The sequence below is a fragment of the Labeo rohita genome, chromosome 24 (assembly GCF_022985175.1).
Source record: "Labeo rohita strain BAU-BD-2019 chromosome 24, IGBB_LRoh.1.0, whole genome shotgun sequence".
Taxonomy (NCBI): domain Eukaryota; kingdom Metazoa; phylum Chordata; class Actinopteri; order Cypriniformes; family Cyprinidae; genus Labeo; species Labeo rohita.
Window position 1 is genome coordinate 10,907,819 of NC_066892.1, and position 20,466 is coordinate 10,928,284.

At 35.7% G+C, this 20,466-nt stretch overlaps 1 protein-coding gene across 11 annotated transcripts in view; it reads left to right on the top strand.

Moving 5' to 3' along the window:
• Positions 1-1,482: 1,482 nt before the first annotated feature.
• Positions 1,483-20,466, top strand: part of cnksr2a (connector enhancer of kinase suppressor of Ras 2a) — a 101,783-nt gene continuing 82,799 nt past the window's right edge. For 6 of the 11 annotated variants that reach the window (XM_051098018.1, XM_051098022.1, XM_051098023.1 and 3 more), the window contains exon 1: positions 1,483-2,060. In XM_051098018.1, coding sequence (XP_050953975.1) covers positions 1,997-2,060 — 64 coding nt within the window. In that variant the 5' untranslated portion in view covers positions 1,483-1,996. The remainder of the gene's footprint in view (positions 2,061-20,466) is intronic. The other 5 variants (XM_051098021.1, XM_051098026.1, XM_051098027.1 and 2 more) reach the window with 1 other exon arrangement.

Below are 20,466 nucleotides of genomic sequence, written 5' to 3' on the forward strand. Positions count from 1 at the left end.
ACACTGCCCCCAGAGCAAGACATCGACGAATAGTCATCTTCTCACCATAGGCCCCGCCCACATGAGTGTCACGTCTCGTCAAAAGCAAACAGAAATTATAATCACTTCCGATATCTTGTCTACACTAAATACAGTATACAAATGCGTGGTGGCTTTCTGACACGTTCCACACACTAGAGTCAGTCATCAAAAGAAAGAATGTTCAATTGGATACTTTTGGTTTAAACGGCTCGTTCACGTCTTTGCACAGATATCAGAAGGACCCCAGTGTAAGGAACAAGTAGACAGTTTATTTTTAATGGCATGGTCGTGTCAGAGGATTGATCTGAGAATTTTGTTTTGTAAACAAGGCACAGTGATCATGGAGAGTTCACAAAGAAACATTTGTGGAAAGATGAAGCGGCACTAGATCTGACTGCAGCTGCATCACAAACTGTAAGTAAATGGTTTCATAATGATCTGTCTGAAAATGACCGTTTTTTTATCACGCTGTCAAAACACTCACATGCAATAGCGAGGGAGCATTGATACTGTTTCCTATGCAGTGACGTTAGCCAATCATAAGAGTGGCCGATTCCTGACCAGCCTTGAAGGACCCGCCCCTTAAAACGGCTTGTTTTAGACAGAGGGTCAGAATGAAGGTTCAAAATAATTTTTTTTCCACATATTTATTTATTTTGTACAAAAAAAATACATTAACATTATAAGTAAACCTCAAGGAACATATTAAATTTAAAAAAAAAAAAATCCATGACCCTTTTAAATTAAAATGCCTTCAGCCAAATGCCTCTGTTTATGAGTTACATATGTTGTAAATAGTTGTTTTATATTTTAGTTTCAAAAACCTAGTGTTTCATTTGAAATTTTAGGGCCAGGGGCAGCATTTCTGGGCAAAACAATAGTTATAATAATGTTGTTGCTGTTTAACGAATGCTTGTTTTGTGTTCCACATGCAGCTGTTGTAAGTTTTGCAAGGTTCCAGTTGAGACAACTTATCAATCTAGTTTCACCAAAGTTTTCTTAAATGAGCTGCACATTTTTCATGTATTCACGGAAATTAAAACGTGTAATAGCTTTTTAAGACTTCAGGGTATGTTCTTGGCTTTCAGAAATTGACTTTCAAAAATAAACCTACCCTGAGAAATATTCGCTGGAGCGAAAATGTGTGGCAACTAGCACCGATTGACCTCCCATTTATGAATCTTTGAGTTATTCCTGTCACTCTTATGGTTTACGCCACCGTAGTCCTCCGTAATTTTGGTTTAGACCGTAACATTAGCCACATATAGTCTCATAAGTGGCCAAGTCTCATGCAAATATAGCCCCTCTGTGAGCATCATTACATATTCCAGACAAATACTTTGCGTGCACTGCTTTTACGGAGTTTCTGAAGCAGGGCGAACCAGCGTGCCCTCATTAAAATGAATACGGCCGAAAGCCTTTTATCCTCGTGGGAAATAAACCGAGCGCGCAAGTCAAATTCACTTTGCCGCACCACCCACAGGAGGAGCGTGCGCCCAATTGAATCAACGCTCGCCGCCGCTTTTGGAAGCGACGTTCACTTGAGTCCCCGTGGGTACACCGCTCATTTCTCTCTGTCTTACTCTATATACCCACTAGTCCACCTCTGAAAGGTACAGACCCCTAAAGAGGAGAAGAAAACGAAGGGAGGGGAGAAACAGGAGAGACTGCAGTTGGTGCATGGCATGAAGACGCGACTGTTGGGGGACCCGGCTGAGCATGGCACATTATGCCAGGATCTGAACTGAAACGGGGACCAGGTTTGGGCTCTTAGATATGGGTGTTATTAATAAGAAACCCCTGTGCTTGATGTCGTTCGGTGTGACGCTTCTGGATGCGCAATTCTGGATGGGATGAAATCGCGTAACCGGGGGCCAAATCTAGGCGCTTAACGTGAGACCACCGATCTGAGCTCTCCAGAGCTGCGTTAAACCACATCGTCCGTGTTGAGGGGGCAACCACAGAAAGTTTCGCGATGGCTCTCGTCATGGAACCTGTTAGTAAATGGAGCCCCAGTCAAGTTGTGGACTGGATGAAAGGTACGTGATGCGTTTTGCTCCCTAAATCCGCAAAGCCCATCGTTTACTAATCTAATGGCGCAGAGCAGTCAAAAAAGAACATGATGTCATATATTGTATCTAGTTGGGCATTCTTGGTTTTTTTCCAAGTAGTGGAAGCGTACAGGTGTCTGATGTTAATGATGACAATCAGGGTGTGAATTACCGTACAGACCCTCAATTTAACGACTTGAAGGAAGTCCTAACAAAAGTCTTAAAAGTATATATTCTTTTAATGTCATTGTTTAAATGTTTGTGTGTCACTTACCGCTTTCAGACAGCGTTCAGTATCCACAAAAGTTATTTTACAAGTTAGCCGGAAAGCACTAAATAGCCGCTAGCGAGCAAAGTCCCGTTTGCCTGAGGAGGTAACCATAGCAACTGTTCGCTGCTCCAGCGCTTTCCGTTAGAAACGGTATGGGATGGTACGACAAAACACGATTAATGTAAACATTTCTCTCTTTGTTGTAGATTTTCACAAATGTATACGCTTTTTGTTTCAAATGTTTTTAAGACAGTTGACGGTTAGCTAGGAACACTAACGTTAGTTAAAAACAACGACAGGATACTGACTGAGAAATTGCTTTAAAAACTCGACCGCACTGAAAGCCATAGATTAACACATATGAAAGCACGTAATTAAGCCAACAAAAGATATTTAGCGACTTGTCTACAATCATAATATTTTAACTTTATGTCATGGGACATAAAAACCTTGAACTCCAAATCAACATGACATAGCTATACTCTAACAGTAATGGGAATGCTGGTCACAGAGCATTAAAACCCACATTTATCATTAGGCACCGTGTAAATTAGATGATTTTATAGAGTCCTTAAATATGATGTGATGGAGCTTCCTCATATATAGTTGAAGAAGAGAAGCAGAATCTTTGATGCGCGGAGGCGGAGGGGGCAATTACGCACCTTCTCTGCTCTCGTGGGCGTGGGCGGCGTGTCCAGATTCGTCATCACAATAACAAATCGAGCAGTGAGTTATCGAGGTTGTATGACAGGATTCGAGCGCGTCCCAGTGGGATAATGAATCACAGATCTGTGATATAAGGCTTGATATCAACAAAATTGTTCTTCATATCACGTCTTCGAGCTAATATAGGCTAAAGAAACTAGAAATATATGAGAACATCGTGAGGTTTTCCGCATTTCTTGCAAAAAGGTTATGAAAGCAGTATATTGTGGCAGTTTAATAGATTTTTGCAGTGGTTCACTAGATGTAACTACTAGACTTTGGGGAGTAACATCTCCCTATATTCAGGTTATTCAAATCTGATTCTCAGATGAATAAATTTGTGACTCTGGACCACAAAACCAGTCATGATCACCTGAATAAATAAGCTTTCCATTGATGTATGGTTTGTTAGAATAGGACAATATTTGGCTGAGATACAACTGTTTGGAAATCTGGAATCTGAGGGTGCAAAAAAATCCTTTAAAGTTAAAGTTGTCCAAATAAAGTTCTTAACAATGCGTATTACTAATCAAAAATTAGGTTTTGATATATTTATGGTAGTACAAAATATCTTCAGGGAACATGATCTTTAATTCGATAGCACACCTACGTCATGAAGATGTCTATTTGACATCCGCATTTACATCTGGAAGATGTATTTTTTAAAGTGTTTGCTCATCTGCAATACGTCTGTAGGACGTTTCCTATCAAATGTCAAATAGACGTCTATTAGATGTCTTTGAGGTGTTTATGATTTAGTATGTATGTAAAACTGACATCTTACAGATGTCTGTCAGATGTTAGTACACAGCAGATGCTTTCCAGATCAAGTGAACTTTAACAGACATCTTCTGCTAACAGACGTGTGCTAGGTACTTCCCTGATAGCACACGTACGTCTCAGAGACATATATTTGACGTCTGCATTTACATCTGGAAGACATATTTTTTAGAGTGTTTGCTCATCTGCAATACGTCTGTAGGATGTTTTCTATCAGATGTCAAACAGACGTCTATTAGATGTTTTTAAGATGTTTATGATTTATAATGTATGTAAAACTGACATCTTACAGATGTCTGTCAGATGTTTGTACGCAGCAGATGCTTTCCAGATCAAGTGATCTTTAACAGACATCTTGCAGACATACTTGTGCCATGTACTTCCCTGATAGCACACGTATGTCACGGAGATGTCTAATTGACGTCTGCATTTACATCTGGAAGACGTATTTTTTAGAGTGTTTGCTTATCTGCAATACGTCTATAAGACATTTCCTATCAGATGTTTATGATTTAGACTGTATGTAAAACTGACATCTTAACAGACGTCTGTCAGATGTTTGTATGCAGCAGATACTTTCCAGATCGAGTGATCTTTAACAGACATCTTGCAGATGTACATGTGCTATCTGGGTTAATATCCTAAAAATGTCTGGCATAAAAGAAAAATAATAATACAATGTATATGCCATGCTCATACAATGTATTTTTGGCTATTGGTACAAATATGCCTGTGCTACTTATGACTGGTTTTGTAGTCCAGGGTCACATTTAGTCCATCCAGTCCTGAATATGTGCTCAAAACTTTAGCCTGGAACTAAATTCTCTTATTAAGTTATGGACTTTTGCATGTGCATGTGTACTAGAATTATGCAGTGTTTGTGCCTTGTCATTTGTGCGTCAATGTGAGCATCTGTGAGGAACAGCTGAGAGACTATCCATCAGAGCAGAAGACTTTATCAGGACAACCGTAAAGAAAGAATATTTGCCCTCATTTTGGATTCAAATTGTCATGTGATTGTAATCACATTTATTGTTGTGCTCTCTATCAATTTGTCTCACCGTTCATCCATTCAGACTTATAAGCTCTAATATCTACCTAGACCCATTAGTGGCTTGGTTCTGACCCCCGTTTACTGTCCCAATTACAAGCACATAACCTGTAAAAGATAGAGCTGCAGTATTTTACCTGCTTGTGAAGAGCAGATTAATTTAATAGCACAGCTAATGCAGCTTACAGAGAGACAGGATGTAGCTGAACCAGTCCGGTTCAGGCTGAATTGATTTGGAGGCTTATTTGGTTTACGTGAGTGTGTGTTGGAGGGGTACATATGTACATGAGCTTTAGGTCAAACTGTATCTGTGACTTATAGCAAATCTATTTTACAGTTTGTGACTCAGAGAGTCAGTGAGTGTTTTGATCGATGCCTGTACATGCTGCGCACACCCCCAGGCCTACACATTACACTCAGCACACCCCCTCTATAGCCCTTTCTAAATGCCATTATTAAAGTCTCGCTAATACTGGAATGGTGCATCGGTGCTCTGAAGGCTGCCTGGAGTGGCACAAACTCATTTACTTGAGAATCAGTAAAGCATTAGGAAGAGACGTCGAAGGTTGGAGGGAACATCTCAAACAGCTTTGTCTGTTGTCACTGACACTTTAAAGTGATCATATGAGCACAAGACCAATTTTGTCCATGTTGCAGACTATAAAGACAACTATAACACTAACTATAATAGCGTTTATTCTGTTTATTGTAAGCACGCGCTTAATGCTCAAGCTCTATAAAAGCTGGATGGTTTCTGATTGGCTGTCAGTGTTTTTATTGTTCATCAGCTTGGGAAAAAAAACATTCTGAAACATGTTCCAATGACATTGTTCCTCTGTGCAGTTATCGTTATGGTTGTGGTGTGGACCCTTGACATGAACAGGCCTTTATTGTAGAAATCTGTATGCTAATTTAGAGTTTAATGCGATTTAGTGCATACTAATTTATAGGAATGCAACAATCCTTCTTTTTTCTTTCCCAGTACAGATTTTCTGTGAATAACCACACAATCTCATGGGAATTTGTAACTATTTTAAGTTTTGGTGAATTTGTGGCTAAATTTATATCTTTTGCTCGTTTCTTTCTCTCTAAAAAACATCCAATTTAATATGGTTCACAGGATGTAGCTGTAGAAAATAGTTAAGTCTCCTGTGAGATTACCAAAAAATGAATGTTCTGTCATTATTTTCTCACCCTCATGCCATTCCAAACCACCAATTACATTTGGATAAATATTTTAATTATTATTGTCCATACAATGAAAGTCAGTAGGGTTCAAAACGTCATTGGACCCTATTCGTTTTCATTTTATCAGAAAAAACACTAGGGCATTTTTCAAAATATCTTCTTTTGTGTTCTACAGAAGAAAAAACAAATGCATGGTTTGGAATGACATGAAGTTGAGTAAATGGTGACAATGTTCTTATTTTATATGAACTATTCCTTTAGATACTATGGATTTTGGTTGAACTGGCGTCAGAAAACTTGCCGAGAAGATAGTGGCGTTATATTTGATTAGCCTGAGATGTGGAAGCTGTCTGGGGTCATTGAGATCAGACTGTGATTAATATGCATTTAATAAGAGGTGTGGAGCTGAAAGAACAGAGACGGAGAAGGATCGTGAAGATTAAGACGTAGCGCTAGGACTGATTATTGCTAAATAAAGGATTCCTGAGACTTGCATTTTTAATGCTTTTGAATGAATGTATTATGTTTAATTGTTGTGGTGTCTCAGAGCCATGCTGGGCCTTTTAATAAACAGTGGTTAGAAAAGATGAGGCTGAGGATACAGCAGGACATTTAATGGTACATCAGCCGGTACCCTGGAGACTTACAAGATTTAACAGAATGATTTGCTCGGTTCTGAAATAACATGCCCTCGGTGCCTTGGTTAAAAGGTTGCTATCAACAGATGCTGCAAATCAACAAATGACAACGTGTTTGATTTGGTGTGTGATTATTCGCAATATCGTGTTGTAATTTAAACATGTTGTTAATATATAACTTACTGTATTGTTGATGCTTACAATTAAAAATAATAATATAAATGGAGCTGTAATGATTCCTCGATTCAATTCGAATACTCGATTTAAAAAAAATCCTCGATTGCATTTTGCCCGTGTTGAGTAACCAGGAAAAATGCCAGAAGTGGCGCATTTCATGGGCAAGAATCCATGAAACGCATTACTAGACCGTTTTCCAAGCCTGCATGATATATTAAACTCATTTAAAAATTACGATGAAGCATAATGCTGTTATGAATTCACAAAAGCTGATTCAATTAAAGAAAAACTTGATGCAGGTTTAAAATACGTGCTTACGCGTGTAGGTTATGTACCTGCGTCCCAGAGCAACTAAAGAAATGGCCAAGTATTAAAGATTAAGTGAACGTTTGAATTAAATATTGTTTAGACAATTTTAAACAAGGATTAGATTGCGCAGTAAAGTGAAAAAACAATAGCACATAACGCAGTTATGTGTTGTAATGCGTAATGGAAGTTAGCTATATTGTTTGTAATACATTGTCTTTTAACAGTTTCGTTCAGTAAAACCTACTTGCTTTTGATACTTTATTTGAACTAATTATTATTGCCTCATTGCTATTATATATGTATTTTAAGCAGTTTTAAAGGCTATTGTTCACTTAGGTGTATTTTTATTACTAGCATTTTTTAAAATAATTATCTGATCTGTCAGAATAATCAAACGATTGCTCGATTACCAAAATAATCGCCAGTGACAGCCCTAAATATAAATAATATAATACATAATTTATTATTTACATAGCTATTTTTGAATTTGAGAAACATTCGTCATACTGATGCTGTTTTGAATAGTTAAAGAAATTAGGGCTGTTAAATGATTAATCATGATTAATTGCATACAAAATAAAAGTTTGAGTTTGGCTTATATATGTGTGTGTACTGTGTGTAAGTATTAGGTATATATAAATACAAACACATTCATTTACAAGTATATGTATTTATTATCATTTTTATATAATTTATATTATATACAAATAAAATATTTTGTACATAAATAACATTTCTCTTAAATATATACATTATTTTGTGTGTATTTATATATACATAATAATTACACACAGTACACACATATATTAGGCAAACTCAAACTTTTATTTTGTACGTGATTAATCACGATTAATCGTTTGACAGCCCTAAAAGAAATAGATAAAGAACTTTGATTAGACGATAAAGAAACTTTAATTAGAATATAGATTTAAATAAATACTGAAGATTTTTGTATTGTTTTATTATTTTTATTATAATATAAAAAGAAATTATACTTGAAAAAACAGTAAAACTATAAATCTGTGTAACAAAATGTGGATAATTTATCATTTTAAAGTTTTTTTTTTTTTTTTTTTTTTTTTTTAACTGTGTAAACATTTTAATATTTTACTGAAATTCAGATGTCTATTTATTGAACATTGAGGTCACATGTTCCAGCGTTGCGTATTCATGTGATGTTTTGCTCTCCATGCATTTTTCATTAAAAACTTAAACACATTTGTGACCCTGGACCACAAAACCAGTCTTAAGGGTAAATTATTTTTAATTGAGATTTATACATAATCTGAAAGCTGAATATATGAGCTTTCCATTAATGTATGGTTAGTTAGGATTTGGCCAAGATAAAACTATTTGAAAATATGGAATCTGAGGATGCCAAAAAAATCAAAATATTGAGACAATCACCTTTAAAGTTGTCCACATGAAGTTCTTAATACATATTACTAATCAAAAAAGTTTTGATATATTTACGGTAGGAAATGTACAAAATACCTTCATGAAACATGATCTTTACTTAATATCCTAATGATTTTTGGCATAAAAGAAAAAATGATAATTTTGACCCATACAATGTATTGTATGGCTATTGCTACAAATATATCCATGCTACTTATGACTGGTTTTGTTGTGTAGGGTCACATATTATAACCTAATATTGCAATTTGCATAGAACAACCTAAATTTGCAATTATTATAATGATGTTAGACTTTAGTTTCAAGGCATTTCTTTGAAAATAATTAAGCCTGCCGTGGCCTTCGTGTCCTCACTTTTTAAAGATCGAACACCTCATATTTTTTTACAGTGTTGGGAATGCAACAGCTGGAAACACAGCTTCAGGGTGTCTGTGGGTGTGTATGACTGCTCCTTCCTCTTGATTAGCTTTCTGACCGCGGGCTTTAGATCTAATCAAGTTCTGTCACATCACTGCAGCCTCACAAACTCTGATAGACAGCGAGTCTGCTCTCTCCATCTCTCTATCTCCAGTTCTTACTTTCTTTCTCCTTTTCTTGCTCTTTCCCATAAGTGCTAAGTATAATCATCTCCTGCGGCCACCAGTGTGCGTCACTTTCCATGAACACAGTATGCTTATTTAGTAAATGCATTGGAGATTTTGTGTGAGAGAAGTATTAGAAATGTTTTGTAGCATTAAATGAACCTAACATGAAGCTATGAGTAAAATACTGATGCTGACTCTATTCATCAAGCTCAGTCATTCTAACAATCTAAACATTTTTTGTATGTTTCACGCCCTGTATCTTCTATGCTGGCCAATACATTCCAAGGAAAGGAGAAGTAAACATCTCGGACTCTGATTGAAGGCCCGTCTATGATGCCAGTGCTTCCATCTCTGTAAAGATTAGGGTGGAGCTCTTTGGCTGAACTCTAACCAGCATCTGTGGTTTCCCAGTTAGACTGTGGTCCTGGTCTTGCTGTGCTTTTGTGGATTGTGGTTTTACTGGGAGGCAGCAGTGCTTCAGATAGAGCCATTGCCTCGGAGGGAGTGTTCAATATAACCGACCGGCGCTGGGAGCTGTGCACTAGAGCCTATAAATCTGCTAACGGACCATTCAAGGCCTGAATCAGTACCTATTGAGATATTTTGGTATCAAAATCAATTCGGCTGAGAATTGTTCATCACGCGGATGCCGCGATGAATAGATAAAAATGACTGAGTCAGAGCTCTTTTATAGTTCATTAGACTCTGTTGTGCTCATTTAAATATCAAATTTGTCTCGGATTTTCCTTTGGAATAATAAAACTTAAAATATATTACTGAGTAATAATAATAATAGTACAGTAAGACTATAAACCTATATGACAAAAATGTGAATAAAAAATTGCTTATTTAAATATCCACTTCATTTCAGATTTTGCCTAAAATTCCTTTGGAATTCCTGTGGAAAAACAGAACTTGAATATTTCTGTAGTTTATTAACTGATGATAATACTACTAATATATAATACTAATACTAATATACAAATACTAATACTGCTACCACTACTACTACTAATGATAATAATTTATGTTAATAAAATGCATATTAAAATTATATTAAAATGCAGTATATTATTGAATATAATAATAATAATAATAATAATAATAATAATAAAATGATTATTATTATATATATTATTATTATTTTATGAAAGGAAAAATTAAATGAAACAGTTATTGAAATACAGTAAGACTATAAATTTATGTGACAAAAATGTGAAATGTGAAAATCTTCAAAACTTAAATATTTCTGTACTTTATTAATGCATATATTACAATTATTTTAATAATGCAATATATTATTTAAAATAATAAAATGATTTATTATTATTATTTTAGAAAAAAAAAAATGAAACAGTTATCGAAATACAGTAAGACTATAAATCTATGTGACAAAAATGTGAATAAAAAAGTCTAAGAAGCTGCCTATTATGCTTATTTAAATATCATATTCGAAATCATCTCAGAATTTGCCTAAAATTTCTTTGGAATTCCAAAACAAAACTTGATTTTTTTCTGTAGTTTATTATTTGATAAAATAAATAAACAATATTAAGAAAAATGTATATATTAAAACGCAATATATTATAGAATATTATTGAATAATAATAATAATAATTTATTATTATTATTTTATGAAAAGAAAATTAAATGAAACTGTTATCAAAGTACAGTAAGACTATAAAACTATAACAAAATTGTGGATAAAAACGCCAGAGAATCTGGATATTCTGGTCAATATCAACTTTGTTTCAGACTTTTCCTCAAATTCCTTCAGCATTTTTCCTGCTTTTGAAAAAACAAAACTTAAATATTTCTGTAGTTTATCATTTGATAATAATAATAATAATTTATATGAATAAAAATGCATACAAAATGCTATTATTGAATATTATTGAATAATAATAATACAATTATTTATTATTATTATTATTTTATAAAAAGAAAATCAAATGAAACAGTTATCAAAGTACAGTAAGACTATAAAACTATGTAACAAAATTGTGAATAAAACATCCGAAAATCTGGATATTATGGTATGATATTTAAATATCAGTTGCAGAATTTTCTTCAAATTCCTTTGGAAATTAATTTGGGAAAATAAAACTCAAATATTTCTGTAATAGATAGATAGATAGATAGATAGATAGTTCTATTATTAAAAAGAAAAACAAAAGAAACCATTATTACCATACACTAAGAATATACTATATAGCACAGTTATAGATATAAAAATTTGAGAAGTTGGATACAGCAGTATATCATGGCTGTCGAAGGGAAACAATTGAGATATTAAAGAGATCGCATTTGTGTTTTTTCCCCTTCGGCTGTTACATGCACAAAGATCTGACGATTATATATAATTCAAAAGGCTTCGAGAATTTCAGCTCGTTCACTTTGAACAAAAAGACCTGAACTCATTTTCCTTTCTGGCATTCTTGGCTTAAACTTTTTCTTTTTTACCAATCGAGCAAAAGAAGAATCGCAGCTTCAGCTGAAATATCTTGACAGAAAGATGAAAGACCACGTAACGGCACGGCTCTTTCTCTCCGCTCCGCACCGTCATAATTGATTGTCATGAAGGAAGGTGCATTAGCTGCTTTTTAGGACGTGTGCCTGACATGAGGAGCTGTCGTTTTGCGGCGCTCGGCTCAGAATGGTGTGGCACTGATGGTCTATGAGGTTAAAATTGGTGTGCTTGAGTGGAAAATGTATAGCGTGCACTTATGGAGGTCATCAGAGCATATGTATTCACACACACAGGCTGTCCAACTAAGGCATTTTGGGGATTCCAGGCCTGTCTTCGGGGTGTGTCCTAAGGGAACACATGAATATTGTATTTCATATGACATGTGGCAGAGCTGGGGAGGATTGACTGCGTGTGTGTGTGTGACAGAAATACAGAAATGCTAGAGAGCGAGAGGAAGAAAGCGAGGTTAAAGACCTTTGAATAATAATACACACACACACGCAGAGCTGTAGCGCTGCGTCCTGGGCTGCAGCTTCGAGGGGCGGGTGTGTGGGTGTGTGGCTTGGCTCGGGGCGACTCTTCCCTCCTGTGAAAAAGTGTAAAAGTGTGTTTGTGTGCTGTCAGTGGGTGTAAAGGGTGTGAGTCATCTCTGAATCACTTTATAGAACTGAAGAACCGCAGTATAGAGAGAAATATTCAGCAAAACACTCCAGAAAGGTAACGATACAGTATGTACCCAGTAAGAGACTGTACATGCTGCGCTGTTTCCCGTCTGTCAGAACTCACATTTGTCCTGGACGGTGATCTGAAGATCATCTGTAGTTTATAAGGGATAAAACCACAACAGCTCTTGGGAGGCTGCTCACAAAAACAGCCAAAGCTGCAGAGCTTTACAGATGGGAGGAAAACGGTGACGCTCGCTATCCTCTTGAACAATTGTTTCATGTCTGCAGGGAGGAGAGCATCTGTTAGGAGACAAACTGGGTGGGGAACACCTGGGCTCCTCTGCTGATGCTCTGGATTCAGATCGTTACTCAAGAGTCAGTACCTGAGAGAGATGAGAAACAGGCTTTTAGGCTGTTGATGTGAAAATGGGATTCATAAGTAGGTGTTGCTGCTCCAGATCCATTAGATAGGAGGACAGAAAGAGGGACTGCAGAGTTTGACTCTAATGTTGTTGAGTCTGTGAGTCTGTGGCGTCTATGGTTTGTTGTCATACTTGTAGGAAAGAAAAGTGGCAAATGAAATTTTAATCTATCATGAGTGCAAAATGGAGACTTACTACTTATTTTCCTGTCAGAAAAAAAAATAGATCTCTTCTTGTATTCATTTTGTGCTAAAACATGAAAAAAAGTTGTTGTTTAAGGGACAGTTCACGCAAAAATGAAAATTACCCCATGATTTACTTATCCTCAACCCATCGTATGTGTATACGAAAATCATCAGAATTATATACGTTATTTAACAAGCCCCTGTAACCAACAAATTAATGATATAAAAAAATGTAAAAATTCAAAAAAAAATTTTGGAAAAAAAAATCCATTTATGACTGTTATAGTGCCAGCTGTGGTCCGATCTCCTTAAAACTTTGCATGTTTGTTAAAAATCACCTGTCGCATGTGCTCAGCAGGTTGCGTGAAGTTTTGAGTTTGCCTTTAGGCTTTATAGGATTTTGGGTAAATTTGGACAGCCCCCTTTTCTAAACGACCCCGTTATAGCTTTCCAAAGGGTAAATTTCAACATTTTTGATAATTGTTGACCTAGAGAGTCCAGAGAATTGTACCGCAGTGTTTTTTATAGATTGAGGGAACAACCTACGCTGTAAAAAACAATTTGTTGAGTCAACTTAAAATAATTTGTAACCTGGCTGCCCTAAAATTTTAAGTTCAGTCAGCTCAAAGAAAGTTTATTCAACTTGAAATGTTAAATTATACTAAGTGACAACTTAGATATTTGATTTGAATCAACTTAAAATTTTAAGGCAGCTGGGTTACTTACCCATCTGTTAAGTTTAGCAAACACAAATATCTAAGTTACTTACAACTTAACATTTCAAGTTGGCTAAACTTATTTTAGTTGAGTAAACTTAAAATTTTAAGGCAGCAGGGTAACATTATTTTAAGCTGAGTCAACAAATCGTGTTTTTTTATTTTTTACAGTGTAGGACTAGATCGTGAAAGTAGGTTTTTTTACATCTTCTTGATCATTTAACAAACGATTTCATTGACAGCAGTGGAGGCAAAGTTGTCCGGAATGAGAAGTTCTATTATATGATATAAATATTGCTTGTATGTGTGAAAAACTGCGCAATGTACAATTGTTTACGCACTTGAAAAATGTGATATCACCCCTCCAGTGGCCGATTTCTTTCAAATATCTCACATACCTTTAGGGCCGTGAGTCAAACAGGCCCACCAAATTTCGTTCCGATTGGTCTCCGTTAACCTTGTCTAATAGGTGCTCAAAATACACCAGCCAACGGCGGCCTTTTTGTTTTTCCCTCTTATAGCGCCTGCAAGTGGCCAATCGTCATGATTTTTTTCCTGTGACCTCAGATTGAGCTCTTACATAGGTGTTCTGAGTTTGGTGAAGATATCTTATTCTGTTCAGACATTTCACTAAAAGTGACCCTGCCCCTTTCGAATGTTTTGGTGTCCCTTTGCGACGGTGAGTCAAAAGTGAAACTTTTTTTGATAATGATTGATATTTATTCTCCAGAGAATCTTTCTGCACTGGTTTGGTTTCGATCGGGCAAAAAACCCAGGACTAGTTTACAAATGTAGGTTTTTCAAAAAATCCAAAATACCCGAAAATTTCGGCTCATGATCAAATCAAGGCATGTGTTTTGTTTGTTTCATTATACACTTGAACCTGCGACTGACGGTTTACGAGTTTTGATGAGCGATTTTGTACTATTGATCACTGTAGCGCCCCCGTCAAGGGTGAGCCTTGGTGAAGTTGTCAGCGGTGTAAGTACTACTAACCTTCCAAGTTTCAAGTCTCTACAACTTACGGTTTGGTCTGCATGATCAGTTTTATGTGGAGATTGCTGATCCTTGGCCATTCTAAAGGTTGTTGCACACTGAGTTCGAAATTTCTGTCCAAAATTTTTGCATGTTAAAAAATAAATACGACCTCACTTTGTGTCAATCACATGTACACACTGCCTCTGAAACTTTTGTCTGTTATAAAAAAGTTATATCCTGGTTCTTCCAAACTTTATAGTGGCAGTGAATAGCTGGTGAGATTTTTAAGTCCAATAAAGTGCATTCATCCATCATAAAAAGTACTCAACACGACTCCAGTGGGTTAATAAAGCCCTTTTGAAGTGAACTGATGATTGAAGTGTTTGTGTAAGAAACATATCCATATTTAAAACTTTATAAGCTGTCATCTCTAGCTTCGGCTAACTGTCGTACGTCTGTTCATGAGAGAGTAGAGTTCCAGCGGATGACGTAAGACATAAGCCCCTTTTACACAGCAATCCCAGTAAATTGTCGTAAAATTCCCAGTATGACTTTACCTGTAAATACACAAATATGCTGTTCACACGGCCAATGCCGTTCTGGCTTTTTACCAGTAAGACCATTCAAACAACAGCACCAAAATGCCATAAATTCTGTGATGTCAGTCATCGGAAATGATCTTTAAAAGCTGCACCGTAGTCTTCATTCACCCACATGAATAGAAGTGCTTTAGTTTCACTATCTGTCCAATTTGACAATTTTTTTTTAAAAAGCTGCGAGACGAGGTGCAATGGTCAAAGATGCCCATCTAGCGCATATTTACATAGAAAAACAATAAAATAAGCAGCAGAGCTTTGTAAACAGCTTAGAGTAATCACATCATCTAAATGAGAATGCTACGATTAGCCAATTTGGACCAAAGCAGACTATTCATCAGCACGTTGTACATGCTCATACTGGCAATTTTCCGGTAATCTTACAACTTATCATACAGGTAAATGGCCAGAACGAATTTACCGGTATTTTTGAAAAGGTCCTGTTCACACATGATCTCTTAATGGTAATTTACCAGTAAAGACTGTATGTGTGAAAGGGGTTATATATGTACATTTTAACTTATTAACAAAATGACTCAAATAAAGGTTTCTTTGCTGACAGAGATTCAAAGATCAAGTCCTTAAAATGATCTTCTCATTACTAGTTGATACTTCAGTGAAACCTAATTGAGAACTCAATTAAGTCTACTGAAGTAGAAACGTCTGTGCTATTGCATTTCTATGTTATTTCCCATGCATTAAAACCTACACTCAACCCTCCATTTTCATTGCAAGGAAAGAGATGAGATAATAGGAAAACATAGGGGGGTGAGGAGCGGGTGAGATTGGAAATTGGGAAATAATTCAAACTCAGGTTGCCTGTGTGCAATGCATGTCAAAGCATATACAAAGCACTGTAGAACAAGCTGATCTGAAGAACCTCAAGAATGTCACCCTGAAGACCGTACAACCTCAAGAACAAAAAAGAACCAGTTATATTTTGTTCACAACCACAGAGACTAAACCAATCTGGAATAGTGTGTTTATTTTGTTGTAGAAGACTGTATTTATGAACATTCACTGTTGGTCTAAGAACCAGCCCCTCAGCTCTCCTACTCCAGCAGAGGCTTGAGGCCTGGCTCTGCACAGCTGGATGGCTCATTTTGAGACAGGGTTTATTTAACTGATGAATTTCTCATCTCCAGTAAGTCCCCTATGGCTTTGAGATTAAGTGATGGCAGACGAAGGACGATTCAGTGATGGACACACACACACACACTCTATCTTTTAGAGCCTCATCGCAGGTGGTGTCATGACAGAACGGCAAAAAGCCTGTGTAGGAGTTCACAGCTGATTCATGGGTATTCTTATCCCATCCTTTTGCAATCTGTGTTCATGTTTCTTTTCAGGGATGTTACACCTTTTTGTAACAGTAACTAAAGCTACATTCACACTGCAAGCCTTAGTGCATATATGCATATATAAATGTGGCCAGTATCAGATTTGAGTGTGAACTGGTTACAGGCCTGAACTGCAAAAGACCAAAAATATGTAAAAGGCCAAAAGCAAAAAATGACACCGTTATACATGGAGGCCACTAAAGTCAGTGTTTACATTTCATTTATAGGATCATATGCAGTGGAAGCCAGCAATTTCTTGTAATAGAGTAGACGAGGATGAGGAGAAAGAGAGAAAAGCTTTTCTTGTATAGTTTTCCCTCAAGTTCTGCTTGTATAGAGCTGTCACTGTAATACTAATGAGTTCTAACACCTCACTTTCCCTCCACTGAGTCTCTCTAGCTGATTTTCTTATTAACCAGTTGACCAAAGCGTGTAAATCCGGAGTGTAAAATCTTTGGAGTGACTCCCACTAGCACAGAATAATGACAAATGTCGATCTAAAGTTACAATCAGAGTTCAGTTAACAAATGTCCTGGTTCTTCCAAGCTTTATAATGGCAGTGAATGGCTGTTAAGATTTTGAAGCAAAATAAAGTGCATCCATACATCATAAAAAGTACTCCACATAGCTCTGGTGGGCCTTCTGAAGTAAATCAATGCATTTGTGTAACAAAAATATACATTTTTAAAACTTTATAAACCATAATCTCTAGTTTCCACTAACTGTCATACACGCGTTCACGAGATAGTCCCGTAGGATGTAAGCGTTGGATGTAAGCGTTGTAAGGATTAGTTCACTTCCAGAACAAAAATTTACAGATAATGTAACTCAGGTGAGAATAGGCTAGTCTTGTGAGAACCAAGTTTTGTTTTCAGCAAAGGAAAACCAGTTTCCTCTTTGCCACTCTCATGTACACGCATACGAAAGTTAGCGGAAGCTAGAGATTATACTAGAGATATATTTTCTAACACAAATGCATCAGTTTGCTTCAGAAGGCCTTTATTAACCACGTGGAGTACTTTTTATGATGGATGGATGCACTTTATTGGACTTCAAAATCTCAACACCCATTCGCTGCCATTATAAAGGGTAGAAGAGCCAGAACTCCGATTGTATTTGTCTGAAAGAAGAAAGCCATGTACATCTAAGGTGTGTTGAGTGTGAGTAAATCATAAAGTAATTTTTATTTTTTGGATAAACTATCCCTTTAACTGAACTATTCAGTAGATTGAACAGTAGCTTAGTTTATATTTTCCAGAAACAAGCTAATTTCAAAGTAGTTACCCCATCACTGCTATCTGTGTACCTTTAAATGGCTCAAATCACCACAGTAGCCTTTAAACAAATCAGGAAACCACTATGAGTTTCCCATAAGCCCTTGAGCACTTTGTGTCCTTGAACGGTTGTCACGACAACCCTTTCAGTGGTCACCGAGTCTGCATAATGCTCAGCTCGGCAGCCACAAACAAGGTGAAGAATGAAGATGAATACAATATAGAAGGAAGAGCATGACTAAATGACATTACTTAGACGGCGTCTGGGAGAGTTGGGAAGGTTCAGAATTTCCGTAACTCTAGAGCTTTTTACCAGAACGTTTTATCTATCATTCAATGACGGGAAGCCAGGGAGGTGTTTAATATGTGTCATATTTTAAGTGCTCAGGCTAAGCTTTTTTCTTTATATCCTTTTGGCCCATTTTCTGGCGTTTCCTCTCTCTCCCTGCGTTTTTTTACTGTGCTACCTGTCAGAGGAGCAGGCTGTGTGCAATGAATAATGCACTATAACAGAGCGAGGCTATTCTAATACTCCTGTATGACTGAGGGTTTGCAGAGAGAGAGGCAGACAGGGGGGTCTGCTCAGGACAGATGATCTGTAAATAATATTTCAGATTCATTAATAAATCTGCTACAGTGATGAATTAATCGCAAGCTGCTTGAGTGTAAGCACGGGGCACCTTTGCTGTCTGATAACAGCGTGTCTTCACTGCTGTGTATTTCTCATCTTTTTTTCGGTTCTTTTATGTACATTAGGATGGAACAATATAAACTGTGAAAGCTGATTCTTTTTTCAGAATGTTTTTGAAAAAAAAAAAACTTTACTGTATTGGAATACAGTCATATTTCTGTCTTTGTAGTAGAAGCAGTACAGCAGAAATTTATTTCTTTAGTAATGTGTAACCCTAACATTTCTAGCAATAGCCAAAGATAAATTGTATGGGTCAAAATGATCGATTTTTCTGTTATGCCAAAAATCATTAGGATATTTAGTAAAGATCATGTTCCATAAAGATATTTTGTAAAGTTCCTACCATAAATATATTAAAACTTAATTTTTGACTAGTAATATGCATTGCTAAGAACTTCCATTGGATAACTTTAAATGCAATTTTCTCAGTATTTAGATTTTTTTTTGCACTCTCAGATTCCAGATTTTCAAATAGTTGTATCTTGGCTGAATATTGTCCTATCTTAACACACCACACACCAGTGGAAAACGTATTTATTCAGCTTTCAGATGATTTTTAAAAAATTGACTCTTACGACTGGTTTTGTGGTCCAAAGTTACATATGTTTCTAAAAGGTTTTGAGAAACATATTTAAAGAACCTAAAGGGAAATAAAGTCTCTGGGACCCAAAATATAATGACATACACTACCGTACAAGATTTTTTGAGGAAAAGAAATGAACTTATTGCATTAAATCGATCAGAAGTGATATTAAAGACTTGTACATTGCTACAGAAGATTTTTGTAGGTTTTTTTTTTTTTCAAAAAAAGAAAAGTTTCTTTAGCACCAAATCAGCATATCAGAATGATTTCTGAAAGATTAAGTGACACTAAAGACTGGAGTAATGATGCTTAAAATTTAGCTTTGCCATCCCATAAATAAATTATACTTTAAATTATAGTCAAGTAGAAAACAGTTATTTTAAATTGAATAATATAAATCAGAATATTACTGTTTTTCCTGTATTTTTCATTAAAGAAATGCAACTTGGTGAGCATAAGAGATGTCTTTCAAAAACAGTAAAACATTTTTTAAACAGCAGTAAATCAATATCAACAGAGCATGAGGTTTAAAAGAAGCAAAATATTGTAGATTTGGTAACAATATTATAAATAATAGCCTATAATATCTCTAATTATTTTCTGTTTTGTGCCTCTGCGTACCCTTAACATTATTAGTTAACTTCCTTTCTGTTAAAATGTTTCTAAAGGGGTTTGAGAAACATATTTAAAGAATCTAAAGGAAAATAAAGTCTCTGGGACCCAAAACATAATGACATACACTACCATACCAAGATTTTTGGAGGGAAACTAATGAACTTTTATTCTGCAAGAATGCATTAAATCAATCAAAAGTGATATTAAAAACTTGTACATTGTTACAAAAGATCTCCTTTTCGAATAAACTAAATAAAATGTTTTTTGGGCTACAAACATATTAAGCAGCACAACTGTTTTCAACACTGATAATCGTAAGAAATGTTTCTTTAGCACCAAATCAGCATATTAGAATGATTTCTAAAGGCTTACGTGACACTAAAGACTGGAGTAATGATGCTGAAAATGTAGCTTTAAATTCTATTTTAAATTATACAGTATTCAAATAGAAAAGAGTTATTTTAAATTGGAATATTTTAGAATATTACTGTTTTTACTGTATTTTTGATCAAAGAAATGCAGCATGAGGGTTAAAAGAGGCAATATACTGTAGATCTGGTCACAATATAATAAATATTTAGTGCTGTTAGCCTATAATATCTCTAATTATTTTCCTTTTTGTGCCTCTGTGCACTCTTAAAATTATTAGATAATTTTTCTGTTAAAAAAGCAGCACTGTTTAGATTTGTAATATAATAGCAGTCATTTCGGTTGTTAACCAAAGTGTTAAAATTAATAAT